Genomic DNA, 27,418 nt, shown 5'->3' with positions numbered 1-27,418 from the left:
ATCGGGCTCAGCATGGAGCCTGCTTGAGATTCTCTCTCTCCCTCTGCCCCTCCCACTCAAATAAATCTTAAAAAAAAAAAAAAAAAAAGAAAGAAAGAAAGAAAGAAAAGAAAAAGAGTGCAGAGCGTCTCTCAGATGCCAGAACAGAACCCCACCTTGGTCCGGGGCACCTCCTGAGCTCGCAGGCGCCGAGGCTTGGCTCGTGGAAATATCTGCACTTGGGGGGCTCCAGTCAGGGCCGAGCGGATGGATTTTAGAGCCTAGAACGCAGAAAAGCAACCAAGTAACCCGGCATTCTAAAGAGATTTCTAATGGTTCCTTTTGCTGCAAAGTTTAATCTCTGAAAACAGCTTGAAATTTCAGACTCGTAACCATCCCATTAAACTTATGTAGAAAATGCCAGATTTTAGATTTCTAATTTAAACTTACTGAAACACATTTAAGATTAATTGTAGTAAACAGAAAATCTGCTAGAACCAGCGAGGACACCCTGCTTCTCACTGGTACAAAACTATCACCGTCACAGCCAGAAAACAACTCCCAACTTCGCAGACCGAGGGCTCCAAGGCGGATCTTCCACACCAGTGACGCACACACAGCAAAGAAGCAGAATGTGGACACTGACGAGTCTTCCACAGACCAGCGCGCTCTGCGTGGGTTTTCTCTACACAGATATGGAAGCGCCAAAGGCACAGCTCTGTCCTAATACGAGCAGAACAGAAGCAGTTCTTTCTCCAGGGAAACCCAGACCGGGTGGGGCTCCGCCGCCTCACACTGCTAATTAAATACCCGCAACTGTAAAGTTAGCCATCTTTTGCACGTGACAGTGGCTAGGGAAAAGAGACAATACCGGCAGCTATTTCTTCTTGCAGGGGTCTGAATGAGGACGTCTTCATCCCGCTTTTCCTACAAGTCCCGTCACGAAACCCTGGCTCGCACCTCCCTGCGCACTGAAGACCACACAGACACAAAGACCATAAACACCAGGCGCCTCTGTTATTGTCACTGTGACCTTCCAGAAGCTTTACCTTTATTCGACAAAGTGCTAGCAAGCAAAGCCTCACGCATAAGCACGTACACACAGCGAGCACCACCGATCAGCAGAACGCACTCGCCACGTCGCCCTCCGTAAAGATGGCGCCACTACCACGTCTGCAGTATTTTTACCCAAAAGGAAAAGGGGCCGAGTTATTAACAGCAGATCAAGATGTCCTCATTAACAAGAAGGAATTCAAAACAATCTTCATTGCAGAAATACTATATTTCATCTCCTTTCCCAAGCAGAATTGCATTATTTAGGGTTAAGAAACATATCACCGCGCTAGCAAAAACCACAAGGAGATTCTCAGGATTTACGCATGAACGAGAGATAGGAACACATTTTTTAAAAACCCGAACCTGGGGTAAATGACGGTGACGACGGGGAGAATACGCTGTGGGAGGGGCTGGAAGCGACCCGTTTTACCTTTAGTCTGGGAGGCGGCCCCAGATCGCATGTTGGGCAGCGTGTGTACTTTGAGCGGCCCTTCCGGAGCCTGCATGGCCAAGGAGCCGTCCGGCAGAGCTGGCTTCACCAGAAGTTCGGGCCTCGAGGGGACGCGGGGCATCGTGGACGACTGGATGTAGGGGCCCACCGCAGCCACGCGACTGGGCGCCGGCAGCCCTTGCGGGGGCAGGTTTCCATCCGATGAGACCTGAGGGAGAGGCACAGGTCCTTCAGCATGACGAGTCCGACTGCATCCAACTCAGAAAAGGCCGTGACACTTGCTAATTTGTAAAAATCAGCACTTTCAGGGTCTCGCCCTGCAGCGTCCTAGAGACGCCCCAGACCAGCCCCCCGGCAGCAGCGGTGGCCCTCGCTCTGTCCGGGGCAGGAGGCCCTCTGCCCGGAGGGCACCCGGGCGCGGCTCCAGAGGCGGTGGCCCACGTGACCCAGGGGGCCGCCGGCGGCCACTCACCGGGAGGCTCTCCTTCTGCTGCAGCGCCGCCTTCTTCTTCCACAGCCGGTCGCGCAGCTCATTAACACGCTTGTCCATGACCGCCACCTCTGAATTGCGCTGATTCAGACACTCCCGCTGCTGCTGCAGCTTGGCATTCTGCTCCTGATTCAGTTTGTTTCGTAACTGAATAAAATGGGGGGGGGGGTAGCCAAGGAGCAGGAAGAAAAATTTCTCAGATAATCACATGCTTGACTATTACATAATTTCTAACAACGTAAGGTCCCTCCACCTTATGGTTTAAAGCTGTCAGCCCACCGGCTGTGGTCGTAAGGAATGCCTCCAATTTCCTGTGTCAGGTGCTCTGAAGTTTATTCTGGGCTCTCTGGGGTTTGGGATCCCCTCCCCACCCCGACCCCACCGCCCCGCTTTAAGGAAAAGAAACTGAAATCCTGCACTTGCAGCCGCTTCCGGGGCGACTGTGCCCCTCGAGCGGGCCGCACCTGCAGCTCCTTGTAGAGCCGGTCGAGCTCGGCCGCGGCGGACCGGCTGTCGTGACGGCCATCCATCCTGCCGTTCTTGAGCATCTCCAGCTGTCTGCTCAGCTCCTCCACTTTGGACACGGCCAGAACGAGCTCCCTCTGCTTTTGCTGGAACAAACTATTCATTTGCTCAATCTCCTCCACTAGAATGAGAACGAGAAAAGCAACAACAGTTGAAAAGAAAAACAAGAATGGAGCATCCCAGGCAACCGGGCTTTACAACAAACTTCCTAACAAAAAGTACAGACGTTTTTCAGAAATGTTCTAGAACCAACCTATTTCTTTTACGAGCAACTGAAATCAACAGAGACATTTCTAAATGTCTGTGCCTCCCTCTGAATATATCTCTAGCAGAATTTGTGTTATGAGTATCATTAAGCTCCGAATTTTGGAAACAATGAAATTTATTTAGAACTTTTAATCTCAGTTTTATAATGGTAGAGGGAGCTGTTAAATCACAAAAATTTTAATTAAAATGGCATTGTAACTAAGGGGCCTATTATAGGAATAAAAAATCCTTGCCTTCATCAAATTTTCAGTCAGAAAGTACTTAGAGAAAAAAAAAAAACCCTACTAGTACATTTTTCCAAAAGTAACTTAAAAAGCTTGTGTGAAACACCCAGCAGCTAAGGGCAACCCTTTCGGGTCCCCTCCCTGTTTAGGAGGTTTGTACTATCGCTCAATAAACTTTGCTGCCCACCAAAATAAATAAATAAATAAATAATAATGAAACAGCCAGCAGCTAAATTCAATTCACAAGAACCAACAGCGTCAAAACTGTAGGGAATTACGCTTTGAAAAAGCTTGCTTTTAAAGTTGCCTACACACACAGCCTCAGCTGTCAGCACGCAGGACTGTAAGCACCCCGCTTACCCGTGCCCCCCCCAACTGCACCTGTGTCCCCCCCCTCGCACCCCCTGGCACCTGCACCCACCCTGCACCCGCACGCCCATCTCCCTGCAGCCCCATCCCTCCCCCAAACATCCCCCCACCCCGCACCCGACTCACCCAGTCGGCCATTGCTGAGCCTCTTCTGCTCCACGTGGCCCTTCAGGGCGCGCACCTTCTTCAGCTTAGCCTCCTGGCTCTCAGCCATCTCCTTCAGCCTCCTGAGCTTCTCCTGCTCAGCAGCTTGTTGCTGCTGACGCTGATCTTGCTGTTTCAGAAACTTTAAGCGCTGTTCCTAAAGACGGAAGCCATCGTCAGGCATAGCCTTTTCACCGAGTGCATCACGGCCCCAGACGGAGCCGAGCACAGCCCGAGAGGCCGCGGCGACCAGCCATCCTGCACGCGCCCCAACCACCCCGTGCAGGAGTGAAAGACACAGCCTCCTGGCCCCAACCCCACGTTCTCTTGGGGGTAAGACCCAGGAACGAGCACTTTTGTTCCCAGTGGTTCTTACCCAGAGGCCAACAGTGATCCCACAGCTAGTTCCCATGAACTGCAGCTATGAATTTAGGACGAGCTCACGCAGAAACGCGAGGCGCTCACTATAAAGGCAGCTTGGGAGTCCGATGTGGACTCACACTGAGCTCTGCCGCTTACTGGCTCTGAGACGGCAAACTGCATGCACACCCTCACCAAGGACACGGGTCGCCTTCTTTGGCTAAAACCAGGGTGATTGAGAGCCTCGTGGGGCCACGGTGAGGAGTAAACGAAATGTGGAGTGTGCACCTCCTTGCACAGAACCTTACACAGCTAGTGCACACTCGGCACACACACTTAATGAAGGGCGGATAAGGCACTCGGGCTTCAGGAACCTACAATGTAACACTTTGTTTCTAGTATACTGAAGTTTTTAACTAAAAGTGAGTAACAGAGGAGTGCCTGGGTGGCTCAGTCAGTTAAGCATCTGTCCTCTGCTCAGGTCATGATTCCAGGGTCCTGGGATCGAGCCCTGTGTTGGGATTCTTACTCAGCGGAGAGCCTGCTTCTCCCTCTCCCTTGTGCTCCCCTGCTCATGCATGCACGCTCTCTCTCTCAAATGAATAAAATCTTCACACACACACACACACACAAAAGTAACAGAGCCACACAATTTATAATCAAGAATATTCTTATATATATAAAGAAAAATAAACTTCTTAGATTAATATGCCTGAAACAAATAACACAAAAATAGTTTCAACAGAAGACCCTGAAGTTAAAGATGTAGTCTATTACTCCGCCTTTTTATGTCAATTTATGTCCCTGGTATTCAAGAAATGATGCATCAGCATCGCTTGGAAGCTAGTCAGAAATGCACAATCTCTGACTCCAACCCATACCTACTGAACCAGAATGTGCATTTTAACACAACCCCCAGGGGTTCATTCACATGCACACTCAAGTTTGAGAAGCCACGCTACACCTGATTTTGAAAACGCTGGTGCCCAGCGTCAAGAGACAGAAAGGGACCCACGGGAACCCCCTTGAGTGTTCCGTGGAGGGCCACAGGGTGTGCTGCCGGGGACCCTGCACCAAAGGTCTATCCCGGCTCCGGTGAACTTACAGTCACCATGGCCGTGGTCAGCTGCAGACACAGAGTGTTCAGACCAGGGACAGCAGCTGAAAGCCAGCCCGCCGTCCATGTTTGTACGTCACACAGCCACCCACGAATTCACAACTGTGGCTGCTTTTGTGCCACGACCACGATGCTGAGAAGCCTGCAAAGCCCACAGTATTGACCACCGGCCTTTATGGAGGAAGTGTGATGACATCCTGGTTAAACCAGAGCCTACGGCTGGCAGGAGAAACAACAGGGAGACTGGTGTGGACGGTAATGGAGAGGCTTCTCCTATTTTACCTGTTTGAGGCCGGGATGAGGAGTAGTCTGTGGGGGCAGGATGTCCCCAGTAAAGGCAAGCAGCCTGTTATTGGTGCCACACAGCAGAAGGGGACAGTGTTGGCACTGGTAGCCTTTACAAGCCCTTCTTGCTGCAGTAACAATTCAGGACGAGGCTAGCCCAGAGCAGAACCTACCAGCAGAGTCGAAGGGCTCTTTATGCCTTTCCTGTTTTCCTGATCCACAACATTATGTGGTTAATTTTGATCAGAACCAGGGGTCAGGAGATCTGGAGCAACTGGAATGACCTAAGGATTTCTACAAAATGTGGCGGTAAAGAGAAGAAAGGGCCGCAAAGCAGGTAACCTGTGGGTTGCCAAGATCAACTTGTATCATGGTCACTGGCCGTGAGGGTCACATGGAGACAGCTCTACACACGCACCCTCGAAGGGGACCGTCCAGCCTCTACAAGCCCTTACCTTAGTGGCCAGCATTTGCTGCTGGGCCTCGATCTGCTGCTGCTGGCGGGACGCCATTTCTTGAAGCTCGGCCAGAGTCAGATCCAACCTGGGGCTGTTCACCTACACGTGAGAACACAGAGAACCCAGCTGCAAGACGAGCACAGACAGAGACCCCTCCCTCAGAGGGCAGAGCCCAATAGAGCCTGTGGGAGCTTCACCTGCGCCCCTCGGGACACAATTAGCCTTTTTTCTTCCATAACATGAAAGAGACCAGTAAGTTTTACATTAATATCCCCACAATGACTTACTAAGTTTAGATGAAGACATACGAATATACAGGCCAGCACTCTTTGAAGTTATAAATGTAAAATTAAACAGTCTCAATGGTCCCTGACTGAAAGGGAACAATTTAGAATTCCCTCATTCTGTACTGAATTTATATTAAAAAATACTGTTGGATCACAAGAAACATGGTATTGGGGCAGCTAACCTAAAATATAGGCATCAGAACGACCTTTAAAAATACCACACTAGCATCAGAAAATTCAAGACCTATGGAGTTCTCAGGAACAAGACGTCTACCCTATTCAACATGGCCCAAGGTGTTCAAGCCAGCGCAGCAGAGCAAGAAAAAGACAGGAGCTGCATCCAGCTTGGAAAGGACAGGCAACACAGCCAGCCACAAGGAGAGTGGTGTGGGATGCACAGAGGAGCCCCCAGAACTAAGACGTTGTCTAGCAAGACTGCAGGATAAACGATCCATATGCAGAAATCCACTGTATTTCTTACACTAACAACCAGAAATTTAAAAAATGTTTAAGTATCATTTACAGTAGCATAAAAACCACAAAATACTGAGGAATCAATTTAACAGAAAATGCAGAAGACCCGCCCCCTGGAAACCCACAGCCCCGTGAGAGAGGAAGGCCTGAATGAACGGCGGTATACCGTGGCGCTCACTCATAGCATGTTCCCCACGCTGCCGGACTGCACGCCTTAGCTCGCCTCAGGGACCGACACAGGTACTGCTGATGTCAAGACAGAGGAGCAGAGACCACAAAGACAGACCCGCATGCATACCGGGCAACCGACTTCCGACAGAGGAAAAAAGGCACGGCAGTGACAGAGTCCTTTGAACAAACACGGCTCAGTCAACTGGATATCCATCTACCCATGGACAAAACCGTAATTTTCACGCTGCATCCAAATGTTCCCCCAAAATGGATCATAAAATGCAATGTAAAGTCACAGTACAAAAACTTCTAAACTGAGCAATCATACTTTACCAAAATTAAGAACAAGTCAGAGACTGGGGAAAATATCTGCAAATCATACACCTAATAAAGGACTTGGGTCCAGAATATGGAAGAATTCTCAAACCCAGCACTAAGAAGGCAAACAAACAACGAAAAATATGAACAGAAGATGTGAACAAATACTTCACCAAAAAAGATACACAGATGGCAAACAGGCTCATGGAAAGACACCGACCTCATCGGGCATGAGAGAAACACATACGGCCTAGTAGCCAAAGTTGAAAGCACTGACCATTCCAAATGTTGGCAAGGAGGTGGAAAAACTGGACTCTGCTGAGAATGTAAAATAAAACGATCCCTTTGGAAAACAGTTTGGCAGCTTCTTAAGAAGGGAGCACACACCTGCAGCGCGCCCCGGCGCTTCCTCAAGAGAAGTAAGTACTAAGCCCATACGAAGACTTGCACCCAAACAGTCGTCACAGCTTGAGACGGGGTGACCAAAAGCTGGAAACAACCCCAATACGCACCAGGAGAGGAACGGACGAACAAGTTCTACCCAGACAAGGCCTCTCAGCAACAAAAATGAACCAACCACTGAGACACACGAGAGAGATCAAAATAACGAGGCCGAGCAAGTTCAGACAAAAAGACTATATGCTGTGTAATTCCACTTACGTGAGATCCCAGAAAATAAAACTGATTTGTAGCGACAGAAAGTGGACCCACCAGGGGGTCCCTGAGGATGGGGAGAGAGGCAAGAAAGGAACGGTCACAGGAGGACACAAGGAAACTCCGGGGATCATGGATAGTCTCACTACCCTGATTACGGTGAGAGTTTCACAGGTGTACATGCGCGTGAAAACTTAGCAAACTGTGTCCTCAAACCATGTACAGTTTACAACAGGTCAATTACACTTCCATAACACCCAGCGGGGGGGAAGATACACTGTGACAAGACGCACTCAAATCCTGTTAATGGTTAAGACCAGCTTGGTCATCCTTGTATGAGCTTTTCATCTGTGTGAGAGAACTGCAAGATCTCCGAAGAGAAATAAGGAGACTTTGGGGAAAAGCAGGACAGGAACAAATGACCTGGATTCTCCCATAAATTTACCCTAGACTGGGGAAAGAGGACACAGCTAATCTCTAACAGTATTAAAAACTCTGAGCTCTGAAAAGAAAACGTCTATAAGGTAACCCCCCCCCAAGACGCTTGCTAAAATTCATACGTAACAGCAAGAGCATTAACATGTAACTTTTCATTTTACTAAAGCGATTATAGCAAAAAATAAAATCAGCCCCCCCAATCCTCCCTTAACCTCATTCACCATTTGTTTTGTTCTGAATTTGCAGTGTATCCAGCATCTAACTGCTCTTAATAGTCAGCCATGCAGAGCTCATTAAAATGAATCCTTTCTATGAAATACATTTAAAACAACCTTTTAAAAAGCAGGCCATTCCGGGACGCCTAGGTGGCTCAGTCGGTTAAGCGTCTGCCTTCGGCTCAGGTCACGATCCCAGGGTCCTGGGATTGAGTCCCGCATCGGGCTCCCTGCTCAGCAGGGAGCCTGCTTCTCCTCTTCCTCTGCCTTTCCCCTGCTTGTGCGTACACTCATGTGCGTGCTCTCTCTTCCCCCTTCCCACCTCTCTCAAATAAATCTTAAAAAAAAAAATCAAAACTAAAAAGCAGCCCTCCTTCATAACCCACCAAGCAACAAAGTAGCAAGGGCCATCCTTCTCATAAACAGTAACAAGGTAGCAATGAGGTAGCAATGAGCGAGAGGGAAATCTCAGAAGACACGAAAACCATCACTTACCCCGTTCTCCTTCCTTCGATGCTCACCAGGGACTTTCACACCGTTTCTCTTTAAACTTGGATCCTGAGACCGTGGTCCACTCACTAAGCACAAAATTAAAACACGATGCGTTAACACTAGAGCTGGCAGATGCCGTAAGTACTGGCTCATCTCTGAGCTCCGTGCGTCTTGCTCCTGGGTATTTTAAGTAGAAAGTGGACGGTAAACAAAATATTTTCTCAGAGCAACGGAGTGAAGGTCTCATAGTTCTGCCTGTTTTGGAAAACCTTACTCGCTGCAACAGATAGTATCTCGAGCTGACTGCTCCCGGGAAAGCCGGGATCCTGACAGCAGAGGAGGGAAAACCAACAATACAAACGTACTTCTGACGTTGGCTCATGCGCCCCTTCCGCCCCCAACCGCTCCTCCTAGGACTCTAGCTACTCAGCAGTGAAACCAAGAACTCCCACTGGAAAAACAAGTGAAAATTAAATCAGTCCATCCTTGAGCTCATTAACCGTGCTTGTAACTTACACAGAAAAGAAGTAACTGAAGATAGAACGAGAGGGGTTCTGAATATCTGGTGTACTGAGGGCATTTGATGGTAATCCGTGAATACTACAAAGTAGTATGCCCCCGTTAATGTCAGTAAAAATTTTCTGTTTTTCTTAACTACTGGAAGGTACTAACTAGAAAACACTGTATATTCTGCTTTTTTGGCTAAAAAGAATTTTTCAAGTCAAAATGTGGGTCTCTCAGTACCATGTGCTGCATCATAAAAGGAAAATAGTCTTAATTTAAACTGATACGTTAGAAATTAACAATATCAAAAATTTTTTAAATAGATGAAATTAAACTTACACCTGTACTTCCCAGAGATTAGGAAACGCATTATCTCCCAAGAAGTTTTAGATTAAAATTTCTTCTGAATTAAATGTCTAGTATACCTACTTAAGTAGCAGATTCCCATGCCAATGAATAAAGGTCTGTCTCTCGGAGCCAGGTATGACACGTACACCTAACTCCAACGCATTAGCTTTATTTTTAAAATACTGTTCAATTCTCTGACATCCCAGCTCGGGTAATCCGTCACAATATTTCTGCAAGAAAAAAAATCTGCCATTTAAGAATAACTGCTTTCTTTACTGCCTCAGAGAGAGAGCACTCAAGCAGCTGGCCATAATCAGGGTCCTCAGAGCTTGAGAAACAGCTCACGTCTGTGCTCAGCGCAGGTCCCGGTTAACCTGGAACCGGCGCGCGGCAGCCCCGCCCTCACCCACCGTCCAGACGTCTGCGCAGAAAGGGTCCCACCTCGCTGGACTGGCGGACGCTGCTGTGTCCCCATTCAAATACTGTGTGGCGCTGGTATTTGGGACGCTGTGAACACAGCTGCATCTTCAGACTGCGTTTCTCACCTTACAGACACACTGAGACGGCCCTGCTGAGGCTCTTGAATAATTTAGCCACTACATATAGAAGATACGTGAACTGCTCGGTGAACGGGTACAAGTCTGCTTCTTCCAAGAAGATGTGTGCAGTAATGTCGACAAAGGACAAAATAAAACTGATGTAGATGCCCGTTTAAAACTACAAGGGCAGCAGCTTAGGGAAAAAGTAAGTGCTGATGTAAAGTCAAATCAGCACCAGTGATGCCGAAAAGCACGTGCCCTCGGACAGAGTGCGAGCGCCTCTCACCTGCAGAGTGCAGAAGTCCCCCACACGCCACATTTAATCATTTCTAATTGCCGGCCACCATATGGACATGTGTATTAAAGCAGTAAAACTGAGATGTTATAATATATAATTAATATGTTACCTACATTCCTGCCCCCAAGAATAATGTGCTGAGGTCACAAATCCTCAACTTCCCATTTCAAAAGTTCTCCCATTTTTAGAAATACCTAGTAATCCTGCTCCAAGAGTGGCTTCCCCGAAGATCTGACTGGAAACAAGGCCGCCAGCGTCCCTGGCTTGGCTGTACCCTCAGGCTCCAGCTGTTTTCAGTCCAAGTTCCTCCACCGGCACAGGACCTATCACCTTCTCCCTCCTTACCTCGTCTACACACCCGGGTGAGAACCTCAGTCCCCACAGGCGTGAGCACCTGACTCCTGCGTCCTCTGTCCCACGTGACTTCCATCCAAAGCCGGCCTCTCAACCTTTAATTCCGGCTCATCTCATGGCCCATATGGGGCCCTCATCACCTCGAAGTGCTCTCCCTCTGGAATCTTAAATTCAGACGTTCTCTTTTTTGACCCTAACTTCCTCTCACTACACCTTGTTCATGAGCCCGAGCCTGCAGTCTCTTCCCCTGCCCGTCTCCCCGCAGCCCCCTCCTCCACCCCTTCCCACCAGCTGACACCGTCCTGCCCATGGCCTCCTCTCCCCATCCACGATCTGAATTGGGCTGGCAAAACGCCAAGCCTGGGTCAATCCAACCATCTTCTTACAACCGCCCAGGCTGCAGAGCACGGCTGAAGGAATGCCCCCTGGTCTCGGGGTCTGTGGTCTCACCCGGCCCCCAGCAGCCTGCCCCCCACCCCCCGGCAGATGCTCACCTGTTCCCTACAACAGCTCACACCAGCCTCTATATCTTCCCACCCCAGAGAAAACCACCGGACGAGACGCCCCTCCACCTGATCCCACAAAGCAAGCGTGCCTGCCGCCATCCCGTCGCTCTCTCCCCCTCTGCTCATAGCAGACGACGGCTCCCTCCTGTGCCCAGGACCATGTCTCCCGGGCTGAGGGCGCACCTTCTCAGGAGCACATCCCTGCTCCCGTATTTCAGCTCCTGCTCTAGGGGCTCCTTTCCGCCTGCTCCTCCCCTCTTCAAACAAAACAAAGTAAAGGAAACCGCACCCTTTTCTCCCCGGCAGTCAGGTCTCAGATGTGGCTCTATCCTCACGCTTCCGTGCCCCTTCCTGTCCCGCACCCCTCACGTTACCTGGCTCCTGCTCTCCCCCAGCTCCTCCAGTGTGTGGAGTCAAAGTCCACAGCTTTGCCTGGATTCACGTAATGCGACCCACCTGTGTCCCTGCCGGGGGGCCGTTCATGACGAAGGAAGAAACGAACTTCATTCCTCTGACTTCCAAACCTCTGCAGCACATCAAACATCCGCTCGTTATCAGCAACTGGACGTTCTAAAGGAAACAAACAGAAATTGCAGGATTTGCAGGTATGAGAAAGAGCATTTACTATCTATCCTTCATGCAAATTATGCCTGTAAGAAACAGCACCTCAGATGCTTTCTTCTCATTGAAAGAGCCCTTAGAAATAAAGCACTGCAGATTTTCCACACACAGTCGGCGTCGACCCAGTAGGCACTGGAAAGGGGAATGGATCCGGGCCGGCTGCCACGGGCATGGGAGTCTAACTCAGTGCTCCTGACGGGCCACAGGCTCACCGCTGAACTTGGGGGGCATCTTCAGAAGTCTCTGTAAACTACTGGCCTCTGAGGTCCCTTCTAACTCGAATGTTCTAGGGTTCTCTAAATATAAATGAGAAATTAAAAATAACTTTCTAAATAAGTAGCTTAGGGCTGCCTGGGTGGCTCAGTCGTTTGAGCGTCCAAGACTCTTGATTTTGGCTCAGGTCATGAGGTCAGGGTCGTGAGTTCAAGCCCCACGTGGGGCTCACTCAGCGCACAGTCGGCTTGGGATTCTCTCTCCCTTTTGCCCCTCCCCCTGCTCACACACGTGTGCTCTCTAAATAAAATCTTTAAAGGCTAGTCCTACTCCCTATTAGACTATTTTTAAACTATAATTCTATAAACTATGTTTAAAAAAAAAATGAGACAACCCACTTCCCAACAAAAGGCTACACCGCACTGAAAATATAGTTGGCCCTTAAATAACATGGATGTGACCCACCCAGGTCCACCTATATGGGAATTTTTTTTGATATAGTCCAGTCCTGAAATGTATTTTCTGTTCCTTACAATTTTCTTTTCTTTTCTTTTTAAGATTTATTTATTAGAGAGTGCATGTTGGCGGGGGGTGCGGGGAGCAGAGGGAGAGGGGAGAGAAATCTCAAGCAGACTCCTTGCTGAGTATGGAGCCCAAGATGGGGCTCGATCTCACAACCCTGAGATCATGACCTGAGCCAAAACCAAGAGTCCGATGCCTGACTGACTGAGCCACCCAGGTGCCCCACGATTTTCTTCATAACACTTTCTTCTCCCTAGCAAACTCGACTGAAGAACGCATCATATAATAACACACAACACATGTGTTCATGGACTGCTGACGTGGCGAGGAAAGCTTCCAGGCAACACTAATCTGTAAGGAGTGAAGTCTGGGGGGAGTTAAAGTCCCCTGTGGATTTTCGACTGCACGAGGGGGTCGGGCCCTGAAGGCCCACATTGTCCAAGGGTCAACAGTGTATCTATTCGGCCCCTCTTCCAGTGAGATTGCCAGCTGTCAAACTTCTCTAGAGACAAAAAGGAAGACACAGAATACTCTGAGATAGGAACTTCAGGAGAAATCATGCATCTTAAGCTCCCCTCAAAACATCTTCCAACCTCAAGGATCTGGATATAAAAACCAAACCTACTGTTCGAGGATGCAACTGCTTAAAAACAGAGATCCTCCAGCGCTGTCTGTGTTAAGTTTTAATAGAAGAACGCTGGAAGAGCCTAAGAAATCGCTGGGCACCTGCCAGCATCTGAGGTCACCAACGGGGCAGAGCAGGGAGCAGCCGGCTTTGTGGACTTGCGCTCAGTCCACTCAGCCACAACAAAGTACCGTTCTGCTTGCAGTCCCGGAGGTGACAGAGGGACCCCTCGTCGTCCCCAAAGCAGAGAAATTCCGACTAAGACCCCCCCAGAAGGAAACACTCCTCGCAGGCAGACACCCCCCGACAAAACTTAGTAGACCTTTCACCGCCTGACCACACATACACACGCCTGTGCACACGCACACACGCTCCTTCAAAACACTGAAGGGAAACCCGCACGTTCAGGGAACGCGGAGGAGGCAGAGCCAGGCTCCGGCTGCCCACGCAGACACGCGCCTCGCAGGTCCTGCACGTGCCCTATAAACCCCGCCTGTAGCCATCCCTGCCGTGGGTTCCGTGCAAGGCTTGCGGAGAGTTTCGGTTATGAAGCTAGTAAAAGACAGAGACAGGATTCTGAGCCCCAGGACCTTATTCCTGATCACAGCTTCATACAAACAACCCTCAAATGAATTATGAATTCACGACAACCAACCACAGTCCCAACAGGACCCTCCACAGAACCTTTCAAGATCATTCTAAAATTTATCTGAAAAAGAAAAAAATGGAAGAATAGCTCACATATTTTTCGAAAAAGCAGAACAATGGAATAAAAGCACTTGCCTTACAGACGCTTAACATCAAACTACAGCGATCAGAACCGTTTGGTTCGCTCATAAACAAGAAGACAAAAGTAATGGACTAAAGCTCACAGAAACCTAACTCTGTACAAGCTCTGACGTGGCATGCAGGGACGATTCTCGTCAGAAAGAAGAAACCACCGTTCAATAAGGCACTTCAGACAATCCACTACCCATTCGGGAAACAAGTAATTCACTCCCTAACTCACACAAGTCACAAAAATTAATGGGGGAGGGAAGGAAAATTCTTTCACGCTTACAGCATTACGTAACAGGAGAGTAGGTTTACTGCCTTGCAGTAAGCAAAGGATCCTTTTAAATCACACCGACAGGCCTGAGATGCAGTATAGTTTCTGTTTCTGAATGCCTACAAATCAAGAGGCAAACGCCAAGGGAAACATGAACAAAGACTATGGAGAAACAATATTTTAAAAATGGAAACCTAGGGGCGCCTGGCTGGCTCAGTCAGAGGAGCGTGGGACGTGAGCTCCTGGCCGGGAGTTTCAGGCGCACTTTGGGTGTGGAGCTTACTTAAAATGTAAAAAAACAAAAACAAAAGACAAAAACAAAAACCACTTTAAATAAAAATGGAAACCCAAATGGCCAATAAACAAATGAAAAAAATGGGCAAGATTGGCTATCAGCTTAGCAAAAATTAAGACTTTATCCTATCGTTGATGGAAGATTCTTTCAGAAATAACTGGTGGGATCTTCCTCTCCCACTCCCCCTACCTGGGTTCCCTCTCTCGCTGGCTGTCTCTCTCTCCGTCAAATAAATAAATAAAATCTTTAAAAAAAAAAAAAAGAAAGAAAAGAAAAAAGGGGGCGCCTGGGTGGCTCAGTCGTTAAGCATCTGCCTTCGGCTCAGGGCGTGATCCTGGAGTTCTGGGATCGAGCCCCGCATCAGGCTCCTCCGTGGGAAGCCTGCTTCTTCCTCTCCCACTCCCCCTGCTTGTGTTCCCTCTCTCGCTGGCTGTCTCTCTCTCTGTCAAATAAAAAAATCTTAAAAAAAAAAAAAAAAACTGGTGGGGGTGTGACAGCCTTTGTGGAGGGCAATCTGGCACCACACATTAAATGTTAAAGTGTGTGAACCTTTAAGTAAGCAATTGTACTTCGTGGTGTCTACTCCAGAAAAAGAGTTGTGCAGATCAAGAGGCCCCTAAAAGGAATTTCGCTGCAGTATTTATAAAAGCAAGAGTAGCGGGGCAGTCAGTTCAGTGTCCGACTCCTGGTTTCGGCTCAGGTCATGATCTCAGGATTGTGAGACTGAGCCGCAAGTCAGGCTCTGCGCTAAGCGTGGAGTCCGCTTAAGATTCTCTCTCCCTCTGCCCCTCCCTCTGCCTGCGCACACTCTCTCTCAAAAAAATTAAAATTAAAAATAATGATGTAGATTTACACATACTAATCTGAAAAACACCTCGAAGCTGGACTGTAAGGTGAAACAGTAAACTGAGGGAGGTTGATATGTGTGGTACTATTTACAAAAAGAAAAAACAGAGAAAGAGACAACACACAAAATTATTCCTATAGTTACTACGATTGTAAACACAGAAGAGTCTGAAAAGTTCTCTGCGACGCTGAGCAGTTACACTGAGCGATCAGGGGACGGGAATGGGGAGAGGTTCCCAGTCTGTCCACACTATTTCCTCTTTTACAAAAAAGAACACATTCAGATGTAGTCCTTTTTTTTTTTTTTTTTAAACTAAAGTGAGAAGAAAGAAAATCTTCTCAACATCACCACATAGTAAAGGTCCCTGGCCTCAAGTGAGCAAGACCCTGAGAGGAAAAGGAGCAGGGGGAATCCAGAGATCCCTGCCGAGAGAAGGACGCTTCTTCCTGGCTCTCGAAGGGTGCTTTCAATCATCTCCGGAAAGCGTAAAGCAAGGTGATCTGCTGAATGCAAGGAGGCAGCCAGAAGCAGCCAGCAGTGCATAATCATTCAGGAAGTACTTACAGAGCACCCCGAGACGCCAGGCTCTCTCCCCAAGCTGGGCACACCAACGCACGACGTACGCACGCCTCTCCTCTCAGCGAGTTTACGTTCTAGTGCGTGTGTTTGGACCACGGGGATTCAAGAAGCAATAAACCAACAAACACACAAAACCCAGAGGATTAAATCAGGGTGGCTTCATGGCCAAGGCAGCAGGACGCTCTAGCAGAGTCTCTCTTGGAGGACTGAACATTCTGGCTGAAGTCCAGGCGGCAACACCTGGGGAGCAACACAGGCAGTGGGAAGAGCTGGCAGCAACGGCCCCAAGGCGGGAAGGAGCTTAGTTTACTCGGGAACAGAAGGGAAGCTGCAGGACAAGGAGAATGTGCCTGACGACAACACAGGCTTCACAACCCAAGATCAGAAATCTGGATTTTATTCTCAGGAGATGAGAAAGCCACGGAGGAGTGGAAAGTCAGACCGTCACATTTTCATTTGAAAAGGACCATTTGGGGTCTTTATGTGCATGGTCTAATCTAGCTCCTTTGTGAAGGGAAAAGAAGGAAGCGATTCAGGGAGTGAGCACAAGACCTTTCAGGACACCCAACTGTAAGAAAGTCAGCCAAAGACGACCAAGAGGTCCCGACCTGGTAGGGAGGGAGCTTGGCTGCAGGTGTTATGAACGGTGTGGACACAATTAACCCAGTGTGTAATCCATGCTGGGACGTTGGCACCCCCAGAGGAAAAGAAGCAGTGGGAGGTCACCGAGGCTGTCCAGGAACAAGGCAGAAATTACAGAAAATTACTCGCACATCTACAAACTCCTAAGGGGCCAGAAAAAGACCAGGCTGTCCCATTTTAGGGCTCCAAAGAACTAGAGTGAGGGATTGAGTTCAAAGCCTAAAATAATGCCTATGATTTCACCACTGCCTTTTGCCACTATGGTAACTCAAGACTGAACAGCTTTCCCTAAAAACCTACAAAAACTTGGAGAGGGCAAAGCAATCAGGACGCCTCACGTTTCTAATTCAGTCGAGTCGAAGCGCACAGGAAACACTCGTGAGCATTTTCCGGGTACGGCCCAGAAGCTTGCCCTGCTGGGCCACCTGCCTGTCCTTGACCTTTTATACTGCAGTGTCTTCGCCGTACTGCAGAGGACAAGAATGGAAAGGGTCCCTACATCACAGCGAAGCTGGAGAGAGAACGTCTTGCCCTGATGCACGTGCTAGGCCATGGTTTCTCCATGGACAACACGCGTGGGGCCCACAGCCACGTCTCAACGGCAACACAACCCAGGTCTCGTACCAGAGCCACACCACACTTCGGCCAGATGGCACTCGCTCTCGCCGGGCTCTTTGCACAGATCCACCACATCTCTGCACATCGTCTCGGGGGTCACTGGGACCTCGGTGAAGTGCTGCTCGTTGTCACTGAGGTACACGGTGAGAAACATCTGCCAACAGAGAGAGAGAGAGAGACAGCAGCTGTCAGTGTCCACATCACAGGTTTCACTTTTTAGTCACCTGGGATTCCTTTCCCAGAGCCCCAGTCGAGAGCGGTGTGGCGGTCTGGGCCCTCCGCGAGCGGTGCCTGCATAGCCCCTGGGGTCCCTGGGGTTCGGGCAAACCAGTTCACACAAATGGCCAAACCGAGTCTTGCTCTGACACTGTATTTGCTCTTTGTCCGCCAAATACTTACATAGCTCCTAGTAGGTGCCAGACCCACCCCAGAAACAGAGCTTCCACCGAGCCTGTGAGGGAGCTTCGGGGATATCTGTGTGCACCCGTGTGTCTACACAGCCTCTCCAGCGTGAGACCTAAGAACGTGCTGCTCTGAGGCCAGGGTGGGAAAGAGGAGACACAGCTTGGAGGGAAATCTCATATTTACACCGTGAGCAGAGACCACCTGTGCAAAAAAAATCGGACTTTTCGGGCTAAAATGTTTTAATCAAATCAGATACCTGCAACATTACAGCCTAAGTCTTCGTCAACAATGTATGCGCTAGGCGGACGGGCTGTTATGCTACAGCTTACCCAGCCGGCAGGTCTCAATCTCCAAATCACAAGCCCCCTTTCTCCTAGGAAAACCAGACGTCGTCTCTCAAAAACACTGAGAGTAAAGAACGCAAACTTTCACGCCGATTATATTATCCCCCCAAAATGTGAATTCCCAGCGCTGAAGAAACTGACACAGCAAATAAAGTGCTAACAGCAATGCAGGTAGGGAAGCCCCTCTGTTCTCGCAGCTCAGGGAGCGCTGCCTCCACGCGGGCCCACGTGTATCAGGATAAAACATGCACCGGCTGTTAGAAGTCCCCCCGGGAGCATTTATCCTGCGAGAGAGATTCTCACGAATGGAGAACGCTGAGGCCTTGGCAGGTCCACTCCGGACCAGCACACGTTCTGTAACAATGATTAACGGGCTGCCAACACGGAAAAGTTGGGGTTTGAAGGCCACAAAAGAGCAGAATGAGCAGGACCGGCACCGCGCTCAGGACGACACGGGCCCGCCCACAGCCAGGCGCCTTGCCCTCCAGCTCAGACTCCACCACCCACCCCAGAAAGCTGCACTAGGCTCTTCTCCGCAAAAAGGCAGCGCCTCGTTAGGGACAGTGATGGACACCAGCTAAGCGGTCAGGCCAGGTGCCGCAGGGGTGCGGTCAAGTGAGAGGAGGAGCCGTGCAGGGGCGAATACTCCCCTCCCTCTCCCCGTGAGCAGGCTCAGCACCAGGCACCTTGTAGCTCCTCCTTCACCCCCGACCCTGTTTTCCTAAGGTCACCGCGTCCTCCCTTCTTACAGCCAAAGCTCTCAACTCACAGGAGCACGTCCAACGTAGAGTCACCCGGAACATGAGAACACACAGTAGGGAACCCAGAAAAATTAACACAGTGGATACTGGGGAAACAGTAAATAAAAAAGGAAAAAAAAACCATACAGCTTCTCAGGATGAGCTGAGAGGCTTTCAAGCTAATTCTATACTGTCCTTCCCCTCCCAACAAACTGTATTAATAAAGACACATCGTTCCAGGCCTCAGCCAGACAGGAAGGCAGCACTTCAAAACCACACAAAAATCATAAAGCCCTGACAAAAGTCACTTGGAAAAAATAACAAGGATTCACTAAGCTCACAGACTTCCACCCTGCCGCGGCTCTGGCAAATCGTAGGGCACACTTCAGGACAGAACTAAACAATTTACACTCTCGTATCCCACAGCGGCTCTCTGTGCTCCCCACCCACACCCACACTGTCGTGGAAATGCAGAGACACTGAGCCCACAGCCTGCAGACAAAGGGCGGCTGCAGGGTCCCAGCACCGCCCCCCCCCCCCCCCCCCGAGCTTCGGCACACGGAGCTCAGAAACTCGCATCAACCCCAGACAAGCAGAGCCGGCATTACTCTCTTTACAAATGAACAAGACTCACAGAAGCGATCGACTTGGCTACTAAAATGACAGGGTCAATTCTGCTCTTCTGACCCATTCCCTACTCTTCAGGCTGTTCCTTACAGCAGGACAATATTAGGAAATGTGCTAAGTAACCGCGGTAACCCAACTCTAATAGAGATCTGGTCTCTTACTTTCTGGAAAGCAACAGCTTCGTTTACTTAGAAGTACAATTACAAATAAGAATGATGAGAGACGTGTTGTGTTTAAGATTACCGTTCCCCCCAAATGCACCGCATTGCACGAATGGCAGGTGCACGAGCTGACCCCATTTCTACCTTCCGTGTGTGAGGATGCGCTCAGTGCTGACTGACGGCGGGGACCGTCCTCATGTGCTTGGGCAGGCGGGTGGTGTGACATTGCTCTGGACTCCGGGGCAGAGGAGGTCTGGGCTCTGCCCCAGATCTGTTAATAATTAGCTAGACAGACCGCCTTGGGGAAATCACATCACCTCCCTGAGCCTCAGTCCCCGTCTTCAAAGTAAGAGTCTTCACTCGGACAACTGCCACTGACTTTGGGCGACAGGGTCAAAGCCAACATACTGCAGCCAGCATTTGGCACAGAGCGAGGGGCTGAACAAAGGCAGTGAGAAAGGATGGATTCCGTGGAAAAGACAGGATCTGGTGACAAAATGGGGAGAGGGGGTAGTGCTATGTGTGAGCTGCACAATTCAGGCGACACAGAGTAAATTCAGGAGGAAAAGCAGGGCTGCTCTGCTCTGCGGCTGCGTCAGGTGGGGGGAGAGCCAGGGAGGGAGGGGGAAGTTGGTCTGGATTAGCGGACTCGTGACCTGCCCATGCCAACGCCAGCCCCCACTACCTTTTCGGGCCTCCTCTCCTAATCCCCTCCATCTCCGGGATCCGCACAGGCAGCACGCAGCGAGCATGCCGGCCCGTGGAGCCTGTGCACCTGCCCTGCTCTGCCTGCAGCCAGCCCAGCTGCTCCCCTGGGCCCTGCGGTCTGCACTCCAGTGCTGCCCTCCCAGCAACGCCCTCCCTGGCCATCCTTGCCCAGATCCCAGCACCACGCATGCACACGCAAGCACGCTTCCCTGCTTTGTGCTCTTCTTGGCACAGTCCCCACGTACCGCACTTTATATTCAGTTAATTTGGTTTTATCCTCCGTCTTCCCTTCTAGAACGTATGCTCCACACAGGCCGGGGTCTGTCTCTTCAGCGCTGCATCCTCAGCACCGTGAACTCTGCGCCTGGCACGCAGCACACACGGACTAGGTACTTGTTTATGGACGAACGAGTCCTGTCGCTGGTCCCGCATCTTACAGACTCCCCTCGGACTGACTTTGTGTCTCCCTCTGTGTGCCGAGAACCGCGGCAGTGCGCGCGGCGCCATCAGACACCGTTCTGCTCACCCGCCGGCCATCCTGCTTCAACACTCTCTCCCTTCATTCAGGACTTACAGGCCATCCGCTCTCCAGACTCAGCCCTACTGCAGAAATTACTTTGAATACACAGCTACTATCGCACAACAATCCAAACAGAGGGGGCCATGCGGAGAGGGACGTGGGTGTGGTGTGCAGAAGCCCGCCCCTGGGAGCACAGGGCAGGGAGGAGAAGGGTGCAGGGTGCATCTGCAGGGGCGGCAAGAGGTGCTCGGGACAGCGGTCCTCCCATCCGCACCGGCGAGGCTTCGGAGGGCTCCGGAGAAGCGATCTAAGCAGAACGGGAGTCCAAGCCAGGCTAAGGAGGCAGCGCGCAGAAAGGCCTTGAGGAGGGCTCCGGTTTATCACATCTGGGGGAGAGCAGGGTCAGCGGCGACGCAGCAAGGGGAAAGGATTAGAGGGGAGTCATGAGGCCATTGGTCCTCAAACTGGGGTGTGGACAGAGGGCTGTTAACCACGGATGGCCGGGCTCCACCCTCACTTTCTGATTGAGTGGATCCGGGAAGGGGGCCGAGGTGCCATGTTTCTAACACGCTCCCATGTGATGTGGACGCCGCTGGTCTGGGAACCACCGTTCAAAGGCCGGAGCAAGGAATCTGGATTTTAATCAAAGAACCCACTGGAGGCAAATCATTAAGAGACAGAGACATGAGTTGCCAGGGGGCTGGGGAAGTGACAGCTAACAGCTACCGGGCTTCGTCTGGGGCGATGAAAATGCTGGAATTAGTGTGAGGTTTGCACAACTTTGTGGAAAGTCTAAAAACCACTGAACTGCATACTTCAGAACGGTGGTCATATCTCAATTATTTTAAAAAAGAGGTCCCTGGAGGATTCCAAGCAGGGTAGTGAAGTGAAGTCATCTGAAACACTGGCTGCTGTGTGAGCAGCTGAGAGGAAACGCAGCACCCGAGCTGGAGGGGTGCCCAGACTGCAGGTGACAGCAGAGGTGGTGAAAACGGCTGGATGGGGATTTACCGAGAAGGCAGAGCCAGAGACGTGCTTGATGGACAGCAGGTGGATGTGAGGGCAGAGAGAGACTGGCGCAAGCCTGGGTCTGCTGTCCTGGCATCCGGGTGAGCGACACACAGAGGTGAGGAGAGGGCTGGCCAGGGCAGCCTCCAGGGCAAACTGGAGCCACCTACCAGACACCAGAATGGACTCGAAAGTACGGCAGGAACAAACAGAGGCCTTGGAGCCCAAGGCTGGGCGAGATCAGCTAGGGACAGCAGACACAGGACAGTGCCGAGGGCGGGGCTGGAGCTGGTCCGGACAAGGAGGACCCAGCAAAGGACTGAGAGAGGCCATCCACAAGAAAACAGGAACTCACCCAAAGGAGTGCGGGGCCCCAGAGACCAAGTGGACAGAGTGTCTCAACAATCTCAACAAAGTCCAGTGAACTTAGGGTCTCCGAAAAGTGCCCTGCGAACTGACCCTCAGCCCCAGGCATGGCACTGGCACTCGGAGGTTGCCCGCTGCTTGACCAGCATGGACGGACCAGCCCAGACCCCAAGGGGAGGGCACAGACCCAGACCCGCAGAGCCGGCCAAGGCGCTCTGCCTTAACACAGCAGAGGAAGCAGAGCCCCAGACAGAAGAAGGCTGCGCAGAAGGGGTGTTGTTTGTTTTCATTCCAGCGGGAGAGTCCTAATGGGCTGTGTGACTGGATGGGACCGGCCCAGCAGAGAGGGGACTGGTGTGGGCAATACTGACCACGACCGTTCTCCAGACCACTGTCCACAGCCCAGTGGGGAGCTCCGCGGGGAGAGCCCACAAACCCTCTGCGCTAAGCCAACCCCCCACGGTCCCACCCTCACCTGCGTCCTTTCTCCCAGTGATTATTCTACTTTTTACATGACAAAGGGCCAACCAGCACAGTGGCAACAACATGGCCAGAAGGAGTGGCTGGAAGTGGGGGGGGAGGGACAACGACACTTTACACTAAGTGACCGCGGAGGTGCCTTCCCCCCACCACGCCACTGCCAGGTGGACAAGAACCACTCCCTGGTCCCCGCTGCTGCCGCTGGCCATAATATTTGTAACTGTTACTTCTCCCTCCTAAAAAATTATGAGTAAAACAAAGGAAAGGCATCCCAACTTTGAAATAAACTTTTAAACCCATTTCATCTACTTTTAAATATACTACATAAATATGTCCCCAAATTATAAAGGTTAAATATCACTCAGACTAATATATCACTTATAATTTAATATCTTTTAAGTTATAATCTGGCCACAATTATGGGCTTCAGTGTGATAATTTGTACCTATTTAAAATTGTATAGCGTAAGTGAATCAGGGATTTTCTCAATAAATATCAATTCGCCTCTTCTTACTTGAAAGACTAGCAAAAAAATAAATGAGAAAGAGGATCAAAAGAGAGGGCCAGCTAAACTAATCATCCTATTAACCCGAGAAAAAGCAGGTGTACACGGTCCTCACGTGGCCACCTTCCTTTTATCGCCGTTCACAAATCTCAGTGCTCCAAAGGGATAAAGAAATTCTTCAAAAACGTAATTAAATCCCTAACAAATGAAACAGAAACGAGGTAAAGCTGTTTTTGCTTTGTTTTATTTTGTCTTGTTTAAAGTTTTATTAGCATGTTTAAAATTTTACTTTAAAAAAGACATTTTAGCCGAGTCTATCAACTAAGTCCTGCAAGAACAATTCTGGCCTACAATTCATGAATTTTTAAAGATAAAACATAAAACTGTTAAATCTTAGAAGTTTCCAGTATCTGATACGAAAACATTTTAGAAGGAAAAAGCACAAATTTTCGAAAATGTGTCGGTTACGCACTGTTTTCTTGTAAGACTATTCACCACGTCCTTTTCTACAAATGGGAAGAGGGAACATACGCAAATACACACACGGGCAAGCCACGCACAGAAACAAGCCTGGAACGATATTCACCAAGCTAACAGTTGTGATGCCGTGGTGAGATTATGAATTGACTTTCTGGGAGCTCAGCCATGCTTAAATTTTCTAGAATGATTATGTACCACATGCACAATAAAACTGGTATTTTCAGGAGCGGATGAGGAAATTGGTAAGATGAACACAAGGCCCCACCGCTCCCGGGGCTTTGCTGTGACGGGTACGGCAAGCATGCACTCCACGTGCTTTTCTGGGGCCCCAACGCTGCCTCAACTTTAGTCACGGACAAGAAACAAGCGGTCCAGAAAGAGATCTTGGAAATCCACTACATCGGAACAGAATAACATTTGGCCATAAAAAGGGCTGCGGTGCGGAGACGCGCTATCTTGACAGCATTACACTGTGTGACAGAAGCCGGGCACAAACAGGACGCGTCCCGAAGATTCAAGGGCACAGAGACAAAAAGCGCATTAGCGGTTGCTAGGGGTCTGGGGCAGGGGGCCGCGGGTAACTGCTCAAGAGGACGGGGTTTCCATCTGGGGCGATGGAAATGTTCTGGAACTGATGGTGATGGTTACATAACCCCGTGAAGTTACTAAAAACCACTGCACTGCACACCTCACAGGGTGAATTTCACAGAACGTGAATCGTATCACTATTTAAAGGGCCTACTTCATGCTTTCTGTGTAAGATACAAAAATCTCTTAAGGGAGATGAAACGTGCTCATAGAAAAACGAGACAATTTACTACTGAAGTACATGAATGAGACTGAAGGTAAAATGGTAATTCAGAAATGAAAAAAATGCACATAATGGGAGACAGGCTGAGGTTTCAGCCCAGAGGCACAAATTAATGGAAAGCATAAGAAAATCATTAAAAAAAATCTATAGTAACCTTACTTCCAAATATGTCATCTTTTCCTGGCATGGACGTTTTAAAACACCATATTCCCAAGAAATGAGATGACTTCATCAGCTCCCCGGGCCACAGGGAAGCACACAAAATGGGGATCCCCGGGGAGGCTGTTCTCACGGACTCAAGCTCCGGGTATTTCCTGAGAACTCTGGAGGTGAATTATTGTCATTAGGAAGAACCCAGCAATCATCCAGCCAAAGCCTCATGACAGCCCTCACAAACACATGTGGGCTCCGCGAGGACTGGGAACCTCAGAGGCACCCGAAAATGCACACGCCATGGCGGGCGACGCGGGGACAGGGCGACAGAGCGGACAGCTCTTCTGCCCTCAGTACAAATGAATACCAGCAGCCCCTTCCAGGGGGCTGAGACATGCTCACTTCTTGCCAACCTGTAAACCAGGAACTTCATGTTTTTACAGCATGAGCCGCAAGGAGAAGAGATTCCCCAGTAAACTATCAACTCTGAAGTACCCTTCAGAGCAGAGGAATAACAGGTGGGTCACGTGAGATAAAACCAACCGCAGGGGCGCCTGGGTGGTGCAGTTGTTGAGCGTCTGCCTTCGGCTCAGGGCGTGATCCCCGCGTTATGGGATCGAGCCCCACATCAGGCTCCTCTGCTAGGAGCCTGCTTCTTCCTCTCCCACTCCCCCTGCTTGTGTTCCCTCTCTCGCTGGCTGTCTCTGTCAAATAAATAAATAAATAAATAAAATCTTAAAAATAAAAAATAAAAAAATAAAACCAACCGCAAAACCCGGGGGGAAGTAATTGTTTAACTAAACTGAAATAATGAGGTGCCACTTACAGCTATTACATCAGCAATTTGATTAAAAGATCCAACAGAGATGAGACTGGAGGACAGTGACTCACCTGGACATGACGCTGGCACCATATACACTGTTAAAATCCGTTTGAAAAGTAAAACGGGTCGTTGCAAAGGCCACAGAATTAGGTCTACCTCACGACCTTACTTGTGGGAATTTATCCCAAAGAAATAACTGAAATGAAGAAAATTCTAAATGCCACAATATTTTCACGACAGGGTTAGATCTACGAAGAGTAATGTGGCAAACTATTTTAAATATTCAGCAACATGGAAAAGTTTTAAAACCCTCGCTGGAAGGGTTACAACCCAGCTGCCAACGACTCCAAAAACTGTGTTAGGAAAGTGGCAAGATCAAGCTACAAAACAGAATCGTGTGAAGTCGAAGATTAGAACCTTTAAAAGACACATACAGATAAACTGGCTTGAACGGAATATACAGGAGAGAAAGTACAGACATCCCTTTAAAATGTTCTCAATGTTAACATATTTCCACGATTAATATCAGTTTCCAAGTATACACTTACGAGAAACTGTGATAAAAGAATGTGGAAATATGCTACAGAAAGTGGCCACTGTGATGATTACTTGTGTCTACTTGAGAAAGTGCTTGATCGGAAAGGCTCAGAGAAGATGAACGCTGCTCGCCCCCCGCGCGGCCCGCCACCCCCGCACTCCGCAGTGATTCATGCCCAAGTCACGTCCGAAGACTTGTCCTTCCAGAATCCCAAAGTCACACACAATCTCCATTTAAAAACAATGGGTCACAGATTCCTTTTTAAGAGCTCCGTGTCAGAGGACATGTATTCACTGTGACTATAACGTTATGCTCTTAACGTTAAGAATGATTCATTTTCAAGGAGGCATTATCTCAGATTAAAATGTGGAAGAGTCTTCCAAGAGGAAATACAAAAACACCCCACAAAAACTGGTTAGGGCATTCCCAAGAAGTTCACTTTGTGTCAGAGGCTACAGTTCATTCCTTCGATTTACAAAACCAGGTAAAGCTCCCCAGAAAGAAAAGGGAACCAGAGTATAAGGTGCTCTTCGTCACAGAAAGGAAACAAGGCTTTGCAGTAGTTCTGGCTCATGAAACCTTCAATCGCTCAGGTTTACCTAGGAGAAAAAAGAATACAAGAGGGGGAAGTGTTCCTTAGAGGGAAAGGAACAGTCTGTAAAAAGGGTGACACAAATCCTCCCAAGCCTTACAGCTCTCAGGAACTCCGAGGAAGGACAGGTAGCAACTAGGCTGGGGGTGAGACCAGGGAGGAGCCTGCACGGTTCGGGACTCAGCACTCCCCTGTGCGGGGAGAAATGCAAACCGGCTGCACCCCGCCCACCCAGAGTGACACCTCCCTCAACACGATCATAGAGAACGGGGAAAGAACAAACAAACAGGAACGTCAGCCAAAGCTCCCTTGGGCCCAGCAGTGGCCACTGACAGCAGAAGGGCTAGAAATGACATGCAGGTCGTCCCCACCTTCTGGGATCTTCTGCCACTCCTCCTCACAGGCGAGCCTCCCTAAGGACCAGGCTGCTAGCCTTCGTGGGTCAGCGCTCCGACCGGTTGCCCAGCCTGGATGCCTTTCCCCGGCCCCCAGTGTCCATGTGGGCAGCCACAGGGGTCTCTGGGGAGCCTCCCTCCGGGGGGCAGGGACACGCATCTCCCAGTGCTGTGTCCTGGCCCTCAGAGACAAGCCTGGTCTCATGTCAGCTATCAGGCACCACGGCTTCCCCGCCGCCAGGACTTCCGCCTGGAGTTTACTCTCAAGGCCACTGGGCTGCCGGTCAAAACCTCCATCGCGGACGGTGAGTCACATCTACCAGTGCTCTGTTCAGGGTCAGTGACGTGTAAACCCGCCCAGATACTAAGTGTACAGCTTTTTATTACAGTGTCATTTAAAATCAGTCCATCAGTTTCTGTCAGCCACAT

The 27,418-nt window shown here is 49.7% G+C and overlaps 1 protein-coding gene across 6 annotated transcripts in view; it reads right to left on the bottom strand.

Moving 5' to 3' along the window:
* The window catches only part of TP53BP2 (tumor protein p53 binding protein 2), a 113,952-nt gene that overhangs the window by 15,331 nt on the left and 71,203 nt on the right, over positions 1–27,418 (bottom strand). For 4 of the 6 annotated variants that reach the window (XM_057315574.1, XM_048225215.2, XM_057315575.1 and 1 more), the window contains 9 exons: positions 17,340–17,487; positions 11,780–11,893; positions 8,778–8,860; positions 5,723–5,824; positions 3,488–3,662; positions 2,441–2,622; positions 1,959–2,123; positions 1,466–1,694; positions 156–260 (listed from right to left, as the gene is read on the bottom strand). In XM_057315574.1, the coding sequence (XP_057171557.1) occupies positions 156–260; positions 1,466–1,694; positions 1,959–2,123; positions 2,441–2,622; positions 3,488–3,662; positions 5,723–5,824; positions 8,778–8,860; positions 11,780–11,893; positions 17,340–17,487 (1,303 nt within the window). Of the gene's footprint in view, positions 1–155; positions 261–1,465; positions 1,695–1,958; positions 2,124–2,440; positions 2,623–3,487; positions 3,663–5,722; positions 5,825–8,777; positions 8,861–11,779; positions 11,894–17,339; positions 17,488–17,994; positions 18,135–26,965; positions 27,253–27,418 lie in introns of those variants that run through there. The other 2 variants (XM_044387959.3, XM_048225214.2) reach the window with 2 other exon arrangements.

The sequence above is a fragment of the Ursus arctos genome, unplaced genomic scaffold, assembly GCF_023065955.2.
Source record: "Ursus arctos isolate Adak ecotype North America unplaced genomic scaffold, UrsArc2.0 scaffold_2, whole genome shotgun sequence".
In the NCBI taxonomy this organism is placed as follows: Eukaryota; Metazoa; Chordata; class Mammalia; order Carnivora; family Ursidae; genus Ursus; species Ursus arctos.
This window is presented reverse-complemented; position numbering and strand designations above follow the sequence as displayed.